This window comes from Juglans microcarpa x Juglans regia, chromosome 5D (genome assembly GCF_004785595.1).
Source record: "Juglans microcarpa x Juglans regia isolate MS1-56 chromosome 5D, Jm3101_v1.0, whole genome shotgun sequence".
NCBI classification, from domain to species: domain Eukaryota; kingdom Viridiplantae; phylum Streptophyta; class Magnoliopsida; order Fagales; family Juglandaceae; genus Juglans; species Juglans microcarpa x Juglans regia.
This window is the reverse complement of record NC_054602.1, coordinates 35,173,278-35,196,051: the sequence shown is the minus strand read 5'-3', so window position 1 is coordinate 35,196,051 and position 22,774 is coordinate 35,173,278. Positions and strand designations below refer to the sequence as shown.

Below are 22,774 nucleotides of genomic sequence, written 5' to 3'. Positions count from 1 at the left end.
GAAGAGAGTGAACAATAATATTATATTGGCAGAAACGACATGCCCTCCTCCGGATGATATGGGTTTATTCAAAACAATTGTCTAGGTGATTTGGGTTTGTCTCAGTTTCTCTTGAGCAAGCAAAAATGACGATGAAAACAAAATCATGAAATTGAGTTACGAAAATCTTGAGAAAGAGCAATACAAATAAACCGACTGAAATCAAAGCTAAAGAAAATGGAAATGGAAAAGATAATGGTGATGGTTGTTTCGAATCCAACAGAACTTGGTGGCTGTATGAATGGTGTGGTGTCGTGCGGTGACGGAAGTTGGTGTGGCAACACTGTTGTCCGGTAGTGGCGACGATAGAACCTGATGTCATGCGGCAGTTTGGAGAGTTTCGCTATGGGCTCACGACTGTTCAAGATTTTTTTTCTTTCTTTCACATCTGGATTTTAACGCATGTGATGAGTCTCATTAACTTATCTTATGAAATGCTGATGTGGTGCTTTTTTATTGGAGGTTGTTAAACTTCCAAGAACGGAATGTCCATTTCGAAGAGGGACTCTCTTGTGTCACCATTGCACCAATACCTTGTCTTCGTTGGTGACTAAGAGCATCCCCATTAGATTCTTCATAAGAGATATATTCCTATAATTTGGAGATAAATTTAGAGTTTTGGTGAAAAACACCTCCCAATTTTATGGTTTAAATTTACAGGTTCTACAGTCGTTCCCCATATATGGGGAACGACTGTAGATCCCCATCGCATTCATCTTCTATTCCGTCCTACATCTTCTTCTCTCTTGGCGTTGACCCCTTTCGCGAAACACCAACGATCGCAGCCCCTCTCCATCGGCAGATTTTGTAAGTTTTGATTTCAATTTCTGGAAAATTTTGTGACTTTGATTTCGCAACACCAAATCAAAGCAGCCCCTCTCTCTGATTTTTGAAAAACATTTCTCACTTCATACCTCTCTCCTTCTCTGTTTCTCTCTTCTCATTTTCCTTCCTCCCGAAGCCATGATTAAGGTCAGTATGCGATGGAGATAAAGCAATTTGGTACTCTGCATCGGCAATCTCTTCGTTGTTTGGCTTTCGAGAATATTTCTTTGCTTTCAGATTTAAAATTTGATGAATTTTTTGTCACTCTCCTTTAGTCATTCTCATTTTGGGCTTTGTATTGATGAAAATCGGTTCTCATTTTTTTCTTGTGTTGCCATTGATTTGTCTGTATTTTGGTTAGCTGTGCTGAGTGTTTGGCTGCCGAGAAAATTTTGATTTTGGTTGATTTTTTTTTTTAAAATTACTCTGTATAGATGTTTTTTCTTTAACTTTCTATGAGATGTGACTTTCGGACTTATGTGGTTGTGAATTTGTTTTGTGTGTTACAGTCGAAGCTGATATTTCTAATTTTGGTCTCATTTTTCTCTCCGTTGTTTGGTTGCTGGGAAAATCTAGTTTGATTTGTCTCTCATTTTCTTTCATGGATTTTAGTGCTCGTGATCTTTTTATGAGTAGAACTTTCTTATTACACTATGTGCTTCAGAAGTCTTTAAGGGAGAATTGAGAAAAAAAAAAGTATATTTACATTGTTTTCTTGAGAAACTTGGATGTGGATAGTTATTTACATTCTTATTACACTCATTGTCTTCTGAAGTCTTGATAGGGAATGAATGTTTGAGTTTGGATGTGGATAGTTATGTTTCATTTTGTATTGGTAATGTGGATAGTCTTAATGTTATGCTGTTTAATAAGTTCTTGGAGTCGAAAATGGATAAGATTGATTTTTCAGGAAATGGGATATCTGTAAGGGGGATGAGAGCTGTTGAAGTATATATTAGAACTAGAAGATTGGACTATTTCAGTGTTGAGATTGTTTTGGAGTCGCTTTCTTTTGCAAATAGGTTCAGTGCATACATTTTACTATAAATTGAAAAAAGGAAATGATGGGCAAATTTCATGAGTTGCTTAAACCAATTTTGTAAATTTCATGATTTCTTAAAAAATGTAATTTTATGTTCCTTAAACCAATTATGTATCATTGCTCTTTCCATGGGTAATTTGTTCTATGCTGTGTTGTTGGGTTTCTTTGCAGTGTATTCGTATCTCTTTGGGAAGGGGGCTGTTATTAGGCTGTGATGATGGTGTTATAGTGCGGGTTAATTCACAAGTGTGAACCTTGGGCCCCATCGGATATGGCGGGGTAATCCTCACCCAGATTGCCATATTGTAGTTTCTGGTACTTTCTAGAAAAGATAATGGACGTTGGGGTGATGGTTTTGCAGTTATTCGATATGAATGGCTCATTGCTTACGCATGCTGTCAATATTTCCACCATTCTGAACCCAATTTATTTCTTTATTCTGAGAATTTTATAGGGAATCCAATGAGAATACTCTTATTTAATATTATTGTGATTACCATGCTGTTTGGTTGTTGTGGAGTGTGAATATGTATGACATTGTGGCAATCGCCAATTTCGTAGATGTCACCATTCGGTTCTTGAGCCAAAGATGGAAAAACCCCAAACTTCATAGTTACGTGTCTAACATTTCAATGCACTTTTAGATATGGATTCGCTAGACCCTGGCCATATGTACTTTACCAACCTCATAAGTCAAGATCCTCAACTAGATTCCACTTGCAGTGGGCAAAGTGGAAACTCTGTTATGACTGTTGATGACTCTCCACCCTTACCCCATAATGATCCTATCGGAGTTACGAAATCAGTCAGGGATGTGAACTTCACCCCTGAAGAAGACAAGTTACTTGTCTCCGCATGATTTAATTGTAGCCTTGATGCCGTCCAGGAAATAGACCAAAAACACTCCCAACTTTGATTTTTTTTTTTTTGAATCCTTAGAGCAATTTAAAGAAACCACAAATGATTGGACAATAAAGTCTTTAATACATCGATGGTCAATTATTTAAAAGGCGATAAACAAATTTTGTGTCAAACTAGCCTAGGTTGAAGGGTTGAATCAAAGTGGCATGACCAAGCAAGATAGGGTAAATATCCATACTCAATCTTGAGTTATGAATAATTAGTTTTTTTTCACTTTGTATTAACATGTCGTTATTTTGTTTACATGTTAGTATGACAAGGCGAAGGTTATGTACCAATCGCTAGAGAAATGTTCATTCCAGTTCGAGCATAGTTGGCACCTGTTGAAGGACCAACCTAAATGGATTTGATGTTCCACAAAGGAGGATCTAAAGTGAAGGAAGACGATGTCCCCATCCCCTACCCCGACTCAATGTTCGGGCGCTATGGTGGATTCAGTTTTTGATCTAGAGGCGGATAATGTGGTAGATAACCACGTGATCGAATTGGACCGACCAATGGGAAGGAAAGCTGCGAAAGGAAAACGAAAGGCCCAAGCCACGTCAACACAGGAGATTGTTGGGCTCAACAAGCTGAAATATACTCTTTTGGAGGAGTCACATGCTCAGGAGAAAGAGTATTTTCGTCTCAAGGTCGAAAATATGGAGTATGACAAGGAAAAAGAGCTAAATTACATCCGTCTCGAGGATGAAAGACTGAGGTTGGACGTCGAGAAGATGGAAAATGAGAATGAAAAAGAGTTAAATAAAATCCGTCAATAGGATGAAAGACTGAGGTTGGAGGCGGAGAAAGTAGAGCTCACCAAGAAGAAAGCGGAACAACGCATTATGATGATGGACATGAGTGCCATGCCAGGACTGCAATTGTTATATTTCGAGCAACAGCAGAGGGACATCATGGCGAGACGCAATGATGCAGAACATTTGAATTGATTTTTTTATGTAAAAAAGTTTATTTCTTTATTTATTTTATGTTTCAGATAATGATGGATGACAATATTATTGATACTAAGATAGTTTAATTTTTAATTTAGATTGTGTAAATTGATATTTTGAAACAATGAAATTGCCTATTACAATTTCAGAAACTATTACAGATTACCTCAAAATAATCACTACTAACATGAATGAAATACGAATGAAAATTTAATTAAAAAAACATATTTTATACTAACATAAAGGAAATACAAATTGAAATTTGATTAACTCAAATATAGTCATTATAACATGAACGAAATACCAATCAATTATGCGACATGTCTACTATTGGGAATATAATAGCCACTGATGTTCAATTAGATATGCTTGGAGCTGATGATGTGCCGAGTTGTCTCTAATATTATGATGACGTTGAATAAAGTCCGTAAGCTCAGTTGTATGATTGCGCGACAGTTCGGGGACTTCATCATCAAGTTGATCATACTCAATGTTCGTGCCCTCACTATCATCACGCTCGTCTTCAATGATCATATTATGTAGAATAACACATGCCTTCATTATATTTGTTAGTTCATTGACTTTGAAAATTCGGGAAGGTCCACGAATGATTTCAAATTGTTGTTGAAGTACCCCAAATGCCCGCTCAACATCTTTTCTTGCTGATTCTTGTGCTTTTACAAATTTTTTTTTCTTATTCCCTTGTGGTGATGGAATTGTCTTGACAAAAGTTCGTCACTTGGGATAAATACCATCCGCAAGGTAATATCCCATCTCGTACTGGTTGCCATTGATTGTGTAATTGACTGGAGGAGCACGCCATTGGGCAAGTTCATTGAAAATAGAAGATCTCTCTAACACAATAATGTTGTTATGTGACTGAGCATACAAAAAAATGCATGCCATATCCAGAGATCATATGAAGCAACTGCTTCTAAAATAATAGTTGGTTTACGAATGTGGTTGAAGTACATACATTTCTAAGCTGCGGGGACAATTTTTCCACTTCCAATGCATGCAGTCAATGCTTCCTAGCATTCCTAGGAATTTCTGTTGTTCACTAACCACAAGCAATCGAGCAATATCATTGATATTTGGAGACCGCAAATATTCATCTAAAAAAGCACTTACTATTGTCTCAGATAATTTTTTAAGGCTCTCCATTGCGGTGCTTTTACCAATACGTATGTATTCATCCATAAAATCTCCAGTAACCCTATACGCCAGTATTATAAGTGATGCGGTTATCTTTTACATAGAAGATAAATTGAGTCTTCTAGCACTATCCCTTTTTTGGACAAAGTACGGCTTGTACGACTCTACCTCATTTAGAATACAAAGAAATAGGGGACGGCTCAGCCGAAATCTCTTTCGAAATAGATTTGAGGGATATACTGGGTTTTCAAAAAAATAATCGCGAAATAGACGCTCGTGCCCTTGAATATGATCACGCGGAATAAACTTACGGCGTTGGCAATTGGCATGATGCCTCGATGACTGTCCATCGGCCTCGTTATTAAGAACAACATCCAACTCATCTTCAGAGGATAAGTATGTGAGCAATTTACGAAAGAAGGTACGAGTCATTTGATGAAGGGAATGAGATATCAAGGGAGACTATTGAATCTTAGTTCTTTAGATAAAATGAGACTTGAGTTTGTGAGAATGTGAATGCAAGCAGAATGCGTATTAATACAAGAAAAAGTTATCGTTACATATAAGACAAAAAATGTTACCGTTTGAGAGAAGACAAAAAACGTTACTGTTAGAGAAAAGACTAAAAATATTACTGTTGGAGGCAAGAGTTGAAGATATTACCGTTGGAGGTAGGAGTTCAAAATGTTACCGTTAGGAGATGCACATATTAAAAAAAATTACTATTTTTATAATACGGATTTCAGTTTGAAAAATAATACTATATTCGGTAGTCAAAATCGTATAAGTATTTAATAGAATGTGATATTTGAAAATAAGATAATAAGACAAAAGAAGTAGTAGTTAAGATTGTAAATGGAAGTGAGAAAAAAATAATAAAGAAAGAATAGAGAAATATTATTTAATAGAATAGAGATAGAGATGAGGAATGAGATGTAGAATGTTTTTTAAAGATGAATAAAATTTAGGGAAAAAGTTTAGGGAATTTACTTTTTAGTTAAATTATAGGAAAAATTATGGGAAATCCAATGGGGATGCTCTAAAGAGTAGTACTTTGATTGCAGTTTTTCAATATTGTGCATTGATTTTTTTTTTCTTGTAAAACATTGAAATAGGTTCGTGTACTATTACTGGCCATGATCACATCGCATAACTCATAACTTAATATTATTGTTAACTAATTCATTTGAATGACTCGTAAAGCATAGAAATAGGTTCATGTAACAGTATATGTGATTTCCTTTATTCTTTATGATCTTCTTCTAAGAATATCTTCATTGTTATATATCTTTGTAAATTCGAGTTATCAGCAGGATGATGATGCAAACCCAAGCTGATATAGGATATCCGAATCCAGATTCTAAGTTGATAGCTCTGAACTATTTTAAGAAAGTAGATTTGCACAAATATGTTAATAAACACTAAATCTTCATTGGATTGGGATAATATTTGATATTTTTTTTCCCACAAATCATCTATTTATGTTCATTTTGTCATCTTAAGAATGATTTCATTTCAAGTTTTGGAAATGATTCTAATTTCGATTTTGGCCAAATTTTTAGTAAAATTATTTTTTTAATTACTTATTTAATTTTTAGGCAATAATATAGATTTTTCCTTTTCGGAAAACCTCTCATATTTTCAAATTTTAAAGCTATTTAAGCACGACTTGTAAGGTTCATTAAATAATTCTGAATTTTATTGTTAATTACTAATTTTTAGAGTTTTCTCTCTATGTTGCATCTTTTCTCAATCTCAAGTTTCTATTGATTAACTAGCTGTCAGGATAATTTTTATTTTTCCTAGTGTTAGTTGGCATAAGAGTTTTAATATTTTCCTGGGCTGATTTATCATCAGTTTTCATGATGGTGGTAGAGGTCATGGTTGGCCTGGGTAGGTTTCGAATGAAGAAACCTCTCACCGTGATTGTAACTTATAAGACGTGATGATTGTAAATTTACAAGGCAAATAGCGGAATTAACCATTGTCTAGATGCGTAAAACCTGGAGGATCATATGGATGACCATGATTCTGACTCTAGTTTTGAAACTCTGTATCATAATTGTGCTATATTTTAGGAGCAATGTGCTTGGGAGGAACAACATGAAGACCTAGGCTTCAAAGTTGATTTATTTGAATTTTCTAGTACTCTGTAGGCTAAAGGTTTCGCTGATTTGTTGCTTGAAGTTGAATAGATTTACTACCATGGGGAAGAAGACTTTAAGGAGGAATGTTTTTCCATTGAGTGGAACTCTACACCAGTCCACGATACCTATCCTGATGAAAATAATATAGTGAAGGAGGTAACTATTTTTATTGAAATTATAGAAAATTTTGAAAATGAAAATGGTGGTGAGGGTTTTCTTTTCTCCCCCAAATTTCTCCTATGCAAAATATTAGTTTTGCATTTCAGATGTGTGAAGCTAGAAACTTGATTTTGGAATATAAGATGCTCAATGTTATTTTATTTTGAATTGGTTAAATCATTTCATTTTTGTCATAATCATTGGAATGAAACTAAAAAAGAAAAAAAAAAGATGAGTTTAATTGGACATCCAAAAAATTGAGCCAAGAAAGTTGAATTCGAGGAGGAATTCTCTTTGATATGGTGTGATCAATGATGCAAATCTAAATTGATATAGAGTATCTGGGTCTAGATTTTACATTAATAGTGCTAAACAACTTTAAGAAAGTAGATTTGCATAAATATGGTAAGAAACATTGAATTTTCATTGGATTGAGACAATATGTGTTATTTTTTTCCCCCTCAAATCATCATTTATGTTCGTTTTTATCATTTTAGGAAATATTTCTTTTCAAGTTTTGAATGTGATTCTGATTTTAATTTTGGCCAAATTTTTAGCAAGATTATTGTTTAATTATGCATTTAGTTTTTAGACAATAATTTAGATTTTTCCATTCTGGGAAAATTCGAATTTCAAATTTTTGAAAGTTATTTAAGCCCAGCTTGTGGGCTTCATTAAATAATTTTGAATTTTATCATTAATCAATCTTTTTCAGAGTTTTCTCTCGTGTTCATCTTTTCTCAATCTCATTCCCTAGTTTTTATTGATTAGCTAGCAGTTAGGATAATTCTTATTCTGTATTTTGAAGCTATTTAAGCTTGGCTTGTGGGATTAATTAAATAATTTCAAATTTTATCATTAATCAATATTTTTCAAAATTTTCTCCTTGTATTGCATCTTTTCTTAATTTCAATTCCTAGTTTCTCTGGATTAACTAATTGTTAGAATAATTTTTATTTTGTCCAAAGTCAGATGATTATTAATTCTACAAGTAAAATGGGTTATGGGAAGGATATTCGGGCCGAGCGAATTCCTATCCTCAAAGGCTCGGGGCTCGCCTAGGGACGTGCGACCCAACTATGCCTGCGTAATAAAGAGGACTCATGCCTAGTCCGCAGGGTACTTGTCTGGGGGAAAAGGACCGTTAGAATGCCCACACGTACCGATACCCACACACCTTGGAGGAGATCATGCAGCATTAAAAGTATAAAGATAGCAACAAGCAACACTAATGACTGGAGCTACACCTTTGTCTAGGAATTTTGGTAGTGGGCGCACCATCCCCACCTGTTGTAGGGAATAGATGCAAAGAGGGGCATGCCAACATTTAATGTGGTGGCATGGTCTCTGAGGTAGCAGATAGTTGCCCTACCATGAGCATGGTGTCCAGTACGGCACATGAACAACTCGATGGTTGTAAAGTGGGGACCACCACAAAGTAGAAAGTGAAGACAATGCATAAGATTTTGTGAAATCTCTTCACCTTGAAATGTGAGAGTCAACGTATGATATTATTTATAGAGTTATGAAATACATTCATACATGAGAATCCCATAATCAATGGGATTTGTTAAGATACAAAATAATGTCATACAAGGCATGAATATTAACACTAATGAGTATCTAAATGTTTATGGAATACATAACATCATATGATAACTAAGGATTTGCAGTATCATTTGATTTTGATTTGGAATGGATGCAGGAGTCTTCCTGATTAGTTGCTATAATGTAGGAGTCTTCTTTGTTAGCTGTTGTAATAGGCCCCCTCAAACTTAGCCGAGGTACAAGGGTAAGTTTGCCACGTAGATACTAATGTGCAGATTTGAAAAAAATGCTCAGTGAAAATATCAGCAATCTGAGACGAAGAAGAAACATGGTGAGTTTCAAGAAGACCCAAGGTAACACGTTCACGAACATAATGGTAGTCAAGCTCAATGTTCTTGCTTCAAGCATGAAAGACAGGGTTAATTGTCATATGAAGTGCACTCAAATTATCACAGAACAAAGCAAGAGGACTTGCAAAATTAATATGCAAATCACGAAGAAGAAAAGACAACCACGTTAATTTAGCTACAGTATGTGCCATGGCACGGTATTCTGCCTTGGTACTTGATCGAGAGACTGTGGGTTGTTTCTTGGCAGACCAAGAAATGAGATTGGTCCCAATAAATGTACAATAACCTGTCATGAAGCGACAAGTGGAGGAACACCCAGCTCAATCATCATCTGAGAAGGCATAGAGAGTCATAGAGCTTGTTGAGTGAAGTTGAGTCCTAAGATGAATGGTGCCATGAACATAACGAAGGATGCACTTGAGTATTTGGTAATGATCCTTGGTAGGAGACTGCATGAATTGAGAGAAAAGGTAAGGTCTGGGCGAGTAATAGTAAGGTACTACAGGGCACTCACTAGGCTACGAAAATGAAAGGAGTTATGGTATAGTTTACTCGAGTTGAGGGGCTGGATTTTGGTGGTAAGAGGGGTACAACTGGGTTTGCAATCTGTCATATTGGCACGGTCGAGTATTTCAAAGGCATATTTGGACAGAGAAAGAACAAGTCCTCCAGAGGTGGGTGTGACTTCAATAGTCAAAAAATAATGCAATGTTCCTAGGTCCTTCATGGAAAACTCAGAGTGCAGCAGTGTAACAAATTGAGTGAGGAGATCATTACTAGAGCCAGTGAGGATAATGCCATCGACATAGAGAAGAAGGATCAAACCATCGTGAGGATGATGATAGGTGAATAAAGAAGAATATGCAAGACTACATGTGAAGTCAAAAGAGAGAAGAAATGAATTGAACTGATCAAACCACGCTCGTGGTGTCTATTTAAGGCCGTAAAGAGCCTTTTTCAATTTGCATACATACTTAGAAAAGGTGGCATGGGTGAAGCCAAGTGGTTGCTTAATAGTCCAGTGTTGAATAAGGGTAAGAGAGAGCACTAAGCGAATAGTGGCAGGCTTAATGACAGGCAAAAATGTCTCTGAAAAATCAACCCCGTCAAGTTGGTGGTAGCCCTTGGCTACAAGTCTAGCCTTCAATCTCCCCACAATACCATCATCTTTAAATTGGTCTTGAAAACCCACTTTGATCCAACAACATTCATATCAAATGTGCGTGGGACTAAGTCCTAAGTGTTCTTTTGTTGCAGAGCCTGGAGTTCTTCCAGCATAACATTGGTCCCTCCTTCATGTTTGAGAGCAGCACGAATTGTCTTGGGTTTGAAAAGAGGAGTGAGAGAGTGATGCAGGAAGGCATAGCAAGGATTAGGTTTGCCCAGCTCGTGCTCTAGTGACCATGGGATGAGAGGAACCATGAGACATACAAGATCCTTAAGAGCAACAAATAGAGGTTGAAGATCAGAGTCCATGAGGGAAGAGGATGACTCGAGGTGTATATCAAGTTCTGCTTCATCAAGAATGGAGGGAGCAAGAAGGATTGGTGTGGGAGGATCACCTGATGGATGGTCAGGTAGAGGGTCAGCTAAAGGAGTTGCTAGCAGGGAGGAGGGCAGGGGTAGTGTTTATTCTGGAAGAGGAACTTGCAAAATTGGAGGAGGTAATGAGTGTAAAGTATCATCACAAGAAGAAAAAGATGAGGAGGATGGTGTAGTCAACTACTCATTGAAGACTGATATGCCACCAGAGTTGTCGGAAGGAATGTAGAGATTGGCAGGATCTTTGATAGGAAAGGTTGCTTCATCAAACACTACATGACATGAAATAAAGACCTTGTGAGTGGATGGATAAAGGCATCTATACCCTTTGTGCTGTGGACTATAACCCAGGAAAACACATGAGAGAAACTTTGGGTTAAACTTATTATGCTTCACATCCCAAAGATAAGGAAAGCATTTGAAACAAAAACTCTCAAAAAAGAATAGTCAGGTTGTCGCTTATTTAGTGTGGAAAATGGAGAAGTATTATTGAGAGAAGAAGAGGGTAATCTGTTGATCAAGAAAACTGTTGTAGCAAAATCATCCACCCAATATTTTTTGGGAACACCACTGTGAAATAGCATGGTGAGTCCTAACTCACAAATTATCTGATGCCTATGCTCAACAACCCCATTTTGTTGTGGGGTGTGAGGACACGTGATTTGGTGAATAATTTCATTTTGTTGAAGATGGTGTTTGAACTAATTGCTAACAAATTCACTTCTATCATCTGACTGAAACACATTGATTTACTTTCCAAATTGACGAGCAACATATTTTTCAAAGCAAATGAACACTGAATAAAAATCTAATTTGTTTCTAAGGGGAATAGGCCACATAAAATGACTACAATTATCAACATAGGATGCATAAAATTTGTCTTTTTCAGTCAAAACAATAGGTGCAGAGCCCCAAAGGTCACAATGAGCTATATCAAACACATCAATTAATTTATTTTAAGAATTAGAGAAAGGTTGTCTGCTTAATTTGCCAAGTTGGAAACTATCATAAAGAGGATGATTTTTATTCTTGGAAAGGACTTGGATAAGTCCCTGAGCTTGTAGTTGAGATACATTTTCTGCTTGAAGATTATCTAAGTCTTTGATGCCAAATATCAAAGGAGACAACTTTAAAACGAGTAGAGAAAAGAGCCTCTAGTGGTGCTGGGAGAAGGTAGAGATTGACCATTTTGCTCCCTTGCATTAGGATCAGCTTTGTCTTCCTGTCTAGAACATTAAAACCAATATTATCAGATTCACAGTTAACGGAATGAGAGGATGTGAGATGCCCAACAAATAAGACATTGCACTTTAAATCAAGAACAAGAAGCACGTTATGTAAATGTAAAGTGGTATTTGCAAACTGTATGGTTGCATCCTCAGTATGAGTAATTGTCAAGGTATCTCCATTGCCAACTAAGACTTGATCCTCACTATTATAAGAACATAATTTATTAAGGATACCTACATCAGAGGTCATGTGTGCACTGGCACCAGTATCAATGGTCCATTCCACATCTGAGACAGTGTTCTCCAAGGTTATAGCAGCGAGAGCCTTTGGGAGATCGTTGGCTTCATATGAGTGGTTGAATCGATTCTAACAGTGAAGTGCATCATGACCACATTTGTCACATATTTGACAAAAGAGAGATTTGTTAGTCTTTGAAGGTATTCTGATATGAGGATTGGTCAAAAAAGGGTGAGGTTTATAGTGGTCTATTTGATTGATCAAAGCCTTTGCCTTTATAGGTAAAATGACCCTGCTAAGATCAACCATTTTTTGAGTGATAGGAGGACTATCGTTTTGACTGGTTTTGGCCAAAGAATGCCACAAGATTGTTGTTATCTTGAACGTGTAATGTGATACGGGTTTCATAACTCTAGAGTAGAGGAATGATTTCATCATATGCGGGCATTAACATATGATGCCTTTGACACCAAGGCTATTGAGTAGGGATAAGACTTTGGTCTTGTCACTAACAGGCTTGCCAATAGCAGCAAGACTATCACACACGCCTTTGAACTTCTTAAGATTGTCATTTAGTGTAGTAGATGAATCCTTCCTCATGTAAGCTGGCTGTTATGTGAGTTGGAACTCACGTTCCTAAAAGGCCGGGGCAAAGCCTCCTTGAGAATAGACCAGACTTGAGCTGATATTTCCAAGCTAATTACTAATCCAAGTGCTTCTTCGGATAGAGTTCCAATAACTCATCCACGAAGAAGTCTATCAACTTTCTTCATTATTAAAATGTTGGATTGATTTCCTATTTACCATCACTAGAACCTTCAAGAATAGAAATTAGCATAGAGGGTGGTGAAAGATCACTAGTAAGATATACAACCATGTCTTGACTCTCAGTCAAGCCAACTACTTGCTCTCACCATTAAGGGTAGTTATCGAATTTAAGTTTAAGGATAACAAAGTTACCAATACTTAAGGAAACAGAGGCTATGAAAGAAAGAAAAATAGCTCACTCTCACGGTAACTCTGATACCAAGTAGAAAGTGAAGACAATGCATAGGATTTTATGAAATCTCTTCACTTTGAAATGTGAGAATGGGCGTATGGTATTATTTATAGACTTATGAAATACATTCATACATGATAATCCCATAATCAGTGGGATTTGATAAGATACAAAATAATGCTATACAAGGCATGAATATTAACACTAACAAGTATCTAGATGTTTATGGAATACACAACATCATATGGTAACTAAGGATCTGCAATATAATTTTATCTTGATTTGGAATGGATGCAAGAGTTTTCTTGATTAGCTGTTGTAATAGAGGAGTCTTCCTGATTTGCTGTTGTAATACACAATTGGGTATATAAATCCACCTACAGGCTTAAGTAAAGGATTTTCTTCTTCATCTTTTTCTCTTTCTTCAATTTTGGGATTGTAAAAAAGCTCTCTGAGTCTCCTCCTTTCAATACTATACTATTGTATTGTGCGCTAACTTTGGCATCAGATGTGTCACACACACACCCTAAGCCCTCATCGGCTATTGCCTTGCAGGTTTGTTACAAAGTAGGAGAAGATAGCCGGGATATGAAACACATCTGAAGCAGTGGCGTCATTTGTGGGATCGTGTGAATAACGTGTCATTCATATGCCGACCACAACACGTTCACAAACCATCTGAAGACAAGAAGAATCATCAAGGAACATGGAGGCAAGGTTCGTTGAAATGGAAGGTGTCCTCTCATGTTCACAAACCACCCGTTCACAAACTGACGACATAAGGCTTACTTTTTAGTGTGCCATGAGATAGGGTCGTCGCCCAGTGTAACAAAATAATTAGTGGTAGAGCAACAGGTGAGAGGACAGCTGGCCCAATTAGAGTCAGAATAGATATAACTTTGAAGATCACATTTGGCAGGTAGAAAAAATACCAACACCTGGAGAGGACTTAATATAATGAAGGATTCGAACATCACAACATCATAGCGTGGTTGGTGTGCCTGATTCATGAATTGACTTAGGATGTTGACAGAGTATACGATGTTGGGCCTCGTGATGGTAAGATAGACTAACCGGCCTACAAGAAGACGATAACAACTTATATCAATAAAGAGGGTGCCATCAGTGTCAATGAGCTTGAGATTTTGTTAATTCCATGGAAATGTAGTATGCTATGCTCCAAGATAGCCACTGTTAGTGAGCATATCCAAGGCATATTTTTGTTGGTTGAGAAAGATGTCATTAGGTGATCATGCAATCTCAATGCTAAAAAATATTTTAAGGGGCCAAGGTCTATGGTAAGCAAGATAATCTTTGAGCTTGCAGATGGAGGTGGCATCATTACTTGCTAGGACAATGTCATCAACATAAACAAGAATTATAGGTAATGAGGAACCAATGGAAAGTGTAACTAAAGAGTGATTAGCCTGGGATTGGTGAAATTCAGCTTGGAGAATAACTGAAGAAAATTTGGAAAAACAATTCCGTGAAGCCTATTTGAGTCCATAGAACGATTTATTCAACCAACAAACACGCGTCTTCACCAATTTAGGATACCCAGGAGGAAGTTGCATGTAGACCATCAAGATACTCAAGGAAAAAAGCATTGTGAACATCAGGTAGATGTAATGACCAATGGCGAGTAGCTATAACAGCAAGGTCACAAAGTACAATAACAATTAGGGGCGAAAGTATCATGATAGTCAAGCCCTTCAATCGGAGTATGTCCTTTAGCAACTAAGCGAGTCTTATGCCTTTCGATGTAACCATCAGACATGAGCTAGCTTTTGAAGATCCATTTGTAACCAATAAGTTTTGTCTAGTGGAAAGGGTTGAAGAGTCCAAGTATTATTGAATTCTAGGGCTAGATGTTCAGAGGTCATGGCTTCACACCAATGAGAGTGGCAGACAACTTGAGAATAAGTTATGGGATCATAGTGTTGAGATAAATCAAAGAGGAAAGACATATGTTTGGAAGAAAGATGATTTTAAGAAAGAAAATTAATGAGAGAATGAGCTGTACCTACCATGGAGGAGTCAGAAGGGGATGCAGCAAAGATGCACTTGGTTGTGTAGGACACACATAATTATTTTAAATAGGCTGGCTGAGTGACATGACAATGAGGCTGTGATGTGGGGGTTGGAGAAAGAGAACAAGTTGTGGGAGTGGCAACAACGGGGGTTGGGGGTGGAGAGGAAGGGAATAAAGTTTTTAAGGTTGATAAAAAGGTGGAAATTTCATTAGGAATGAAGGAGGGAAGAACAATGTTGAATGTCGAAGAAGATGTAAGATGTTGGAAGGCAAATTCTATTTCAATGAATGTAAAATCGCGAGAAACAAAGATTTTTTTAGTAGTGAGATCATAGACTTTGTAGGCTTTGTAACGAGGAGAAAATTTGTCAGGATAGGAATGTAAGGTTTGGGTATAGTAAAGACAACCAAACACAGAGATGGTCGTAAGTGGGTGGTGAGTTGAAAAGGAGGTCATGTGGTGATTTGTTGTCAAGCTTGGGGTGGGAATCCGGTTGATAATATATGTGATTGTGAAAATATTCTCCCTAAAAAGGATACAATGAGGTGGGCTTGGAAATGTAAACATTAAGCAAGATTAAGAAGATGGAGATGTTTTCATTCCACAACTGGTGGGATATAAATTCATGACCATTGTCTGTACGGATATGATTAATGGAACATTAAAATTGATTTCAAACTAAAGACCAAAAATGTTGAAGACATGTGAAAGTTTCAGATTTAAAGATCATGAGATATACCCCAAGTGTTACGAGAATAATCATCAACAACGGTTATAAAATAATGGGCACAAGAGGTAGAGGGAGTTGGATATCCACCCCAAATGTCACAATAAATTCTATTAAAAATAGTAGAGATTTTATTGGAATTGATTTGAAAAGGTAGTCGAGGTTGTTTTGCTCAAATGCATACATTATAGCAAAAATTGAAACTAGAGATATTGAGAGTATTGTTTAAGCAAGATGTAGATGGATGGCCTAAACGGTGATGCCATAAAAAAGGATCACATGCACGATGGGAAGGAAGAGCTGCGTATAGGCAGTGACGAAAGGGTTTGCAGTAGAAAAGGCCATCATGAACCTCACCCATTCCAGTCAACCTCCTCATGGACAAGTTCTGATAAACACAAAAGGAAGAGAAAAAGAGAGCGACACAATTCAAAGCATGAGTTAGTTTACTAATGGAGAGGAGATTAAATTGAAAATCAAGAACATAAAGGACATCATGTAGTGTCAGTCTGTGGGATAAATGGACAGTGCCAATACGAGTGATGGGAACAACTTCACATGTCAGGAGTTTGATACGGCATGCTTGAGTCACAGGTTAGGATTCAACAGTTGTTGAAGAATGGCTGAAGACGTGTGGTCGAATGCATCGATGTCAATGATCCACTCAAATGATGGGGAAGAATGAATAGAGGTACAAGAAATATTACTGACAAAATTGGTTAATGGTAGCGTCTCAAAAGAAATAAGTTCCATCAATTGGCGATACTGCTCAACCGAGAGGCTAGGGATAGAACTCTTAGGCTCGGTTTGGATACAAAAGTCCCTAAACTCATCTTAACTCATCTCATCTAATTATTACAATTTTCTCAAATTCTCACACAAAATATAACAAACAATTCAGTTTTTTCAAATCTCAAAACAATAATAATATTAAAAAATCATATTCTAATAATATTTTATTCAATTTTCAACTTTCACCTCAACTCATCTCATTTCAACTTACTATTCAAACTTTTCCCAAGAAGCGGACAGTGTGTTGTTGGAGGAACTAGTGTAGCTGCTGGTTGCATGGTGAGCAGTGGATTGAGTTGATTTGCCATTGCCGTGACGATTGCTGCGAGAGTGATCCCAATTAGGTGGATATCCAACCAGTTTGTAACAGGTCTCTTTCCAATGGCCAAGTGTTCCTCAATGATCACACTTGGGTCATCCACGACCATGTCCTTTGGATTCAGATGAGCGAGAGTTGGAGTTGGACCGATTTACTATCATAACAATATTTTTCAGCAGTACTGGCTGATGGAATAAGCAACATCCGTTGCTTTTCTTGTTGATGAATGATGGAATAAATCTCGGCAACATGGGAAGAGGGTCCATAGCAAGAATTTGGCTCCGTATAGATGCATAAGAATCATTTTGACCCATTAAGAACTGAAAAATCTGTTCTGTGTCTTAAAGATGTTGGAGCTCCTTCAGTGCACACCACAGGAACAAATAGGAAGTTTGGCCAAAGCATTTAGTTCATCCCAATATGATTTCATTGGTAATATAATAGACAGAAAAATGAAATAATTTCTTGAGCTAAGGTGCACATATCACGCTTCAATTTAAAAATACAGGGATTGTTGCTTTGAGAAAACCGAGCTTCAAGGCCAAGCCATACCTCTCGAGGATCATTGCAGTAGATGATATTGTTGACAATAGAGCTGTCAATGGAGGTTAGAAGCCAAGAGAGAATCATATCATTGCAACGACGTTCCCACCATTTGATTTCTTCTGCCTTGGAAGGTTTGCTAAGGGTGCCATCAACAAAGCCAAATTTATTTTTGGCGTTTAGTGCCATCTTCATGGATCTTTTTCATGTAGGATAGTTTTCTCCATTGAGAGGAGTAGAGACTAAGACCGCACTTGGATGATCTGTCGAGTGCAAGAAATATAGAGAGGAAATATCATTTGTAGGATTGGATTGTCCCGAAGCAAAGTTGCTGGTAGACATAATGGAAGGGGAAAAAATTACAGGATTGGTGTGACTCTCTGATACCATGTCAAAAGTAAAGAACATGGGACAAAGTTGTGAGTATAATGCTCTGTTATTTCTGCCGAATGCGTACAAGATTTACATACAATTGTGCCAACAGGTGGATCACATAAATCATGGGTTAACATACAAGAAAAATATCTTTAGCAATAATCCTATACAGCTGCCTACAATATACAAGAAGAAAGACAAAAAATTTAAATATCAAATCATAATAATGCGGGTGGCTTTGGCAAGTCATCAGTGGCGGATCTACATAGCCAAATTTTTTTGAAAATTCAAAATAGCCCCTAAATTTTATACACCATGTATATAGAAATTGCTCCCCGAGCGCCCCCTAAAAAAATTATAATTTCTAGATGCTCTCTAAAATCTTTTACAATTTCAATATAATATAGAAATATTTGTCCAATTTTTTTCCTATAGCTCCGGAATTTTGTATAATTTCTATATATTATCTAATTTCAAGGATGTAACCCCACAAAACTTAAATTAAAACTAAGTTTAAGAGAGATAATAAACTATTAACATGATCCCAAACTAAGTTTAAGTTTTTTAATATGGAATTCAAAGTGAAAACACAAGAAAAATTATTTAAAATTGATAATCTATATGAAAAATAGCTGAGAGGTTTTATCCTCTAGACTTCATTGAGCAAGGAAAAATTTATGTGATCTCACTACGGTAGTGACCATGCTTCTTTGATGTGGCCAACGTACTATCTGGTATCTCTGGTTCAGGTCAATTATGTGAAGAAGACATAGATCTCGATCTATATGTCTTCTTCACAGGATTTTGACCCGGACAAGTGTGCTGCAGACTAGCCACTCCAACAACCATGCGATTCATTTGCAATATTAATCACACTTGTTGCCTTTCAGAGAAATCGTGGTGAGCTTTTCTTCCCCCATGCAAGTTGGTTTTCCTTCTCCCAATTCTTTGATTCACTGTAGTCACATTTTCTGCTTGAATTATGAGTTGGTATATATTGAATATCTTTTACTCCCAGTCTCCAATTTCTCTTATTTTGGGGCGCATAAGATCTTTGTTATGGCTGGAGAACATGGGATATTTCTATAGTACTCGTCACTTCAGAGAGTACCATGCATGGACCAAGGTGATCTAGACGTAGAGAGTAATGGTACTTTGTCTCGTCATGGGTACGTAGTGGTTTGAAATAACGTACTTAATGGAATAATTTTTCTTCCTCCCTCCTTCTGACCTATTTCTTACAGGCTGAAAGAGAAATTTATAGATTTAGTTATTGTGCTGAGAAGATCATAAATGCTGACTATATATGTAAGTGTGATTTGATCTTCCATGGATAAATTTTGAGAAGCAGGCATATATGATGATTAGTTTGTATTCTTTTAGGAGGTGTTTGCTTTTAGGAGCACAATTAATTTAATCACAATTTGAAGTCAATCCATCTTTCAATCGCCTATATATATATATATGAATATTTATGCTATGTTCACATTATTCTATCGTTATCATTGTACTCATGTGTTGATGTGGTACTGCTCGTCAACCATTAAATCAAGTACTCATTTTAATTTAAAATAACAAACTCAATATAAAGTTTATCATACGGTAATATCGGAGTGATATCGCAAGATAAATATATACTATTTTCCACATGTTAACACACCACTCGTCATGTGTTCGTCCAATACAGTAAGCGCAGCTTGAAATGTAAGATCCATTTAATTTGTTGGTTGTTTGCTTTCAGAGAGGTTGGATCAGAAACGTGCTCTGGCCTATACCATGAATATTATATAATATCCTCTATAAGCAAAGTGCGTACATAGTTGCAGCTCAACTCAAGAAGACCGACGACTTAGCACACATATATATAAATAAACAAGACCCATTTCTAGTCGATGAAATTACGAGTACATAGAAACATGAAAATTAAGCAAGTCAGCTTGTAAATCCCCAGGTGAACAAAAGGCACCGATATTTATTCTCACGCTGACCCAACTTGATTTCTACGATGCCTCTATCAATCTGCAGATCACTTCACGCTGCATCGAGGTTATAATAAAGCAAGGGCAATAGAAAGAATGTTAGCAACATTCCATGAAATAAGATATATCTCATAGTAATACAGTAGTAGTAATAGGCATATGGACATGATGAATTTGAGATCTAGAGAGGGGAGAGATCGATCGAGAGAGTCGCACCTGTTGCAATCTACAGAGGGGCTGATCTTGTAAGGAATATTGACGCCACATTTCTTGGGAAGTCCAGCTGCGAGATTAAGATTGTAAGGAGTGTATGAAACTCCGTTGACAGCTTGCTTTAGACAATTGCAAACGCCCTGACGGTCAACTGTGGTGCGAGCCAGGCCGAAGAGGGACTTGATCCCATTGCAGCACGTAGCCGGCACACTCCCACCATTTGCTACATAAGAAACGCATGGGGTCAGGTAATTCACCACCTGCCCACATGATATCGCTGCTTCTGCGCCCTTTGGTGCACCTACCACCATGCACACCAGCGCCAGCAAGCAACCCAACTTAAAGATATTAACAAAGCTAGCCATCATGAAAAATATTGACTAATGCGCGCAGCAAAGAATTACAATCCCAAGCTAGCTTTAAGATGGATGTTGGCTACCGACTCAGAGTGTTGTAAGAAGCGCTACTAGGTTGGTGTTTATATAATGCATATGCAGGGTGGTGTTTTGTCGAAGTGTAATGCGTTTCAGGCTTGGTAGTTGGGAATAATTACTGTGTTTTGGTGGATGCGGTTGGGTGCGATAAATGCTGATCTCTAGTACTAAATGTGGATTAAAGCGATCGATAGAAATATCTAGTAGAGAACCTGAAAAAAGCACGTTTAATTCCCAAGTAGAAATTACTGCTCGCATGTGAGATCCATACCAATATGTAGTCACCATTACACTGCATGTTTCAGAAAGGATGAGCTTCTCGGGAAATGTTTTGTCAGTGCAGGTACTACAGACATGTGTATTAAAGCTTGCTTTTCAGAAAGTAGTGTTCCTCTGTTTGAAAAAGTGTATTATTTTTCGGGTATCTGCAGGATGCTATGATTGAATACTAAACAAAGAAGAAACGAGAAAGAGGAAAGAAAAAAAAATGCAATGATTGAATACTAAACAAAGAAAAAGAAAGAGAAAACTATTTTCAACAATATACTAAAACGTTTTGTTTTTCAGTTTAGGGATATTATATATATTTGAAGGAAAGTGATTGAGGCACGTGAATACAGTGAAAAAATCGACCTTTTTTCGTTTTTTCTTTGGTGTATTTGTCCGATGCAAACAGTAAAAAATGGCTTTTTTCGTTCTATCTTTGAGTGTATTTATCCTGTGCAGTTAGCATTACTGGTATTTGAAACTATTATATATATACATATATATGAAATCGCAGAAGGTTTTGATTTGATCTGATCCTCCCTCCCTTCTCCCCCCTAATTAATTAATAGATGTTATTTTTAATTGTTTTTCTCCTCGATTTCTTCAACTTTAAAAACCGCCTAAGTGGACGAGGATGGAGCCACACAGAAATGGCCCCTTCCCATCCTGGCATGTCACGAACAGTATTACAGTATGGCTGAGATTTAAGTTATATTTGGATAGTATAGAAGATACGATGATTTTAAATAAAAATTTCAATTTAAATAAAATATTATTATTATTTTAAAATTTAAAAAATTAAATTATTTATTATAATATTATATTTTTAATAAAAATATTTTTATTTTTTTTCATATTTTACAATTACATTAATCATATGTTAATTAATAATTTAATTTGATTCTTACATTATTATTATTATAAGACAGTTGGAGATTAAACATAAATAAAAAAGACTTTTAGAGATTAAAAGTGAATAAAAAATAAATTTGATGAGTGAATAGTAACCCTTCAAATTTGAAGAAACCTATTCATTTACTGTAGTTCAAAATTTCACATTTATATCTTTGACTAATCTAATACAGTCTTATTTTAATGAAATTCATCAAATTTTACATTTGACTAGACTTTTGATGAAACTAATACTAATGCTCTAAGCCATCCACAATGCAGTTGTTTGCTCGGCCCATTCAAACAAAAGGGAAAGGACAATATTTTTATATCGTTGGTGTAAATTTTTATGCTTGGTGAGTGTTGTAGGCATTATTTTTATTACATTAAAATAATAATTATTACATAGTCTAAAGACACAGATACATTATCATTATATATATAATTTTAATGACATAATGATTTATAATAAGATCGGAGACTATGTGATCCATACTTCAAAAACATCTATTTTCCATACCAAAATACATCCAAATTATAAGGAAATAATTGAAAGGGCAGATTACAAAGTCCAAGGATCATTATGTGCTCGACATGGTTAATTAATTGACAACCAAAACATATAGGCAGCTGCATTGAGATCCTCTCGAGTTTTTTAGCGACGGTTTAGAGTAAGAGAGAAATATACATATAAAATTAATTTTTATTAAACATTTAATGCTGTTTACGAAATTTCCTCTGATAATTATAAATATTATCAAATCTTTTTTATGTTATCTGCATCTCTTTTACTCTAGATTTAGGATTAATAACAATTTTTTTTTCCCCACCTTTCAAAAAGTATGGATAGTGATGGAGTCCGCAATGGCAGGTCATCTTTCGACACGTAACAAATATGACGGTGACACAGCATGATCATGCATGTCCCAATAATTACTAGTCCGGCCACTGATGGATGTGACGAGCTGGTAGTAACTGCATGGCATTAGACATTTGTGGGTGGCAATAAATCGTATGAGTTCACCACGGCCATTTGTATTCTTTTTCTGCTGAAATTAGGACATTGATAGT

At 36.4% G+C, this 22,774-nt stretch overlaps 1 protein-coding gene across 1 annotated transcript; it reads right to left on the bottom strand.

The window, feature by feature from the left end:
* Positions 1–19,665: 19,665 nt before the first annotated feature.
* On the bottom strand, positions 19,666–20,624 carry LOC121266447 (non-specific lipid-transfer protein 3-like). The gene is made up of 2 exons (XM_041170262.1): positions 20,115–20,624; positions 19,666–19,955 (listed from the first exon to the last, which is right to left on the bottom strand). Exons 1-2 carry the CDS (start codon positions 20,477–20,479, stop codon positions 19,946–19,948), a joined length of 375 nt encoding a protein of 124 aa, XP_041026196.1. The 5' UTR covers positions 20,480–20,624; the 3' UTR covers positions 19,666–19,945.
* Between the last annotated feature and the right edge of the window lie 2,150 nt (positions 20,625–22,774).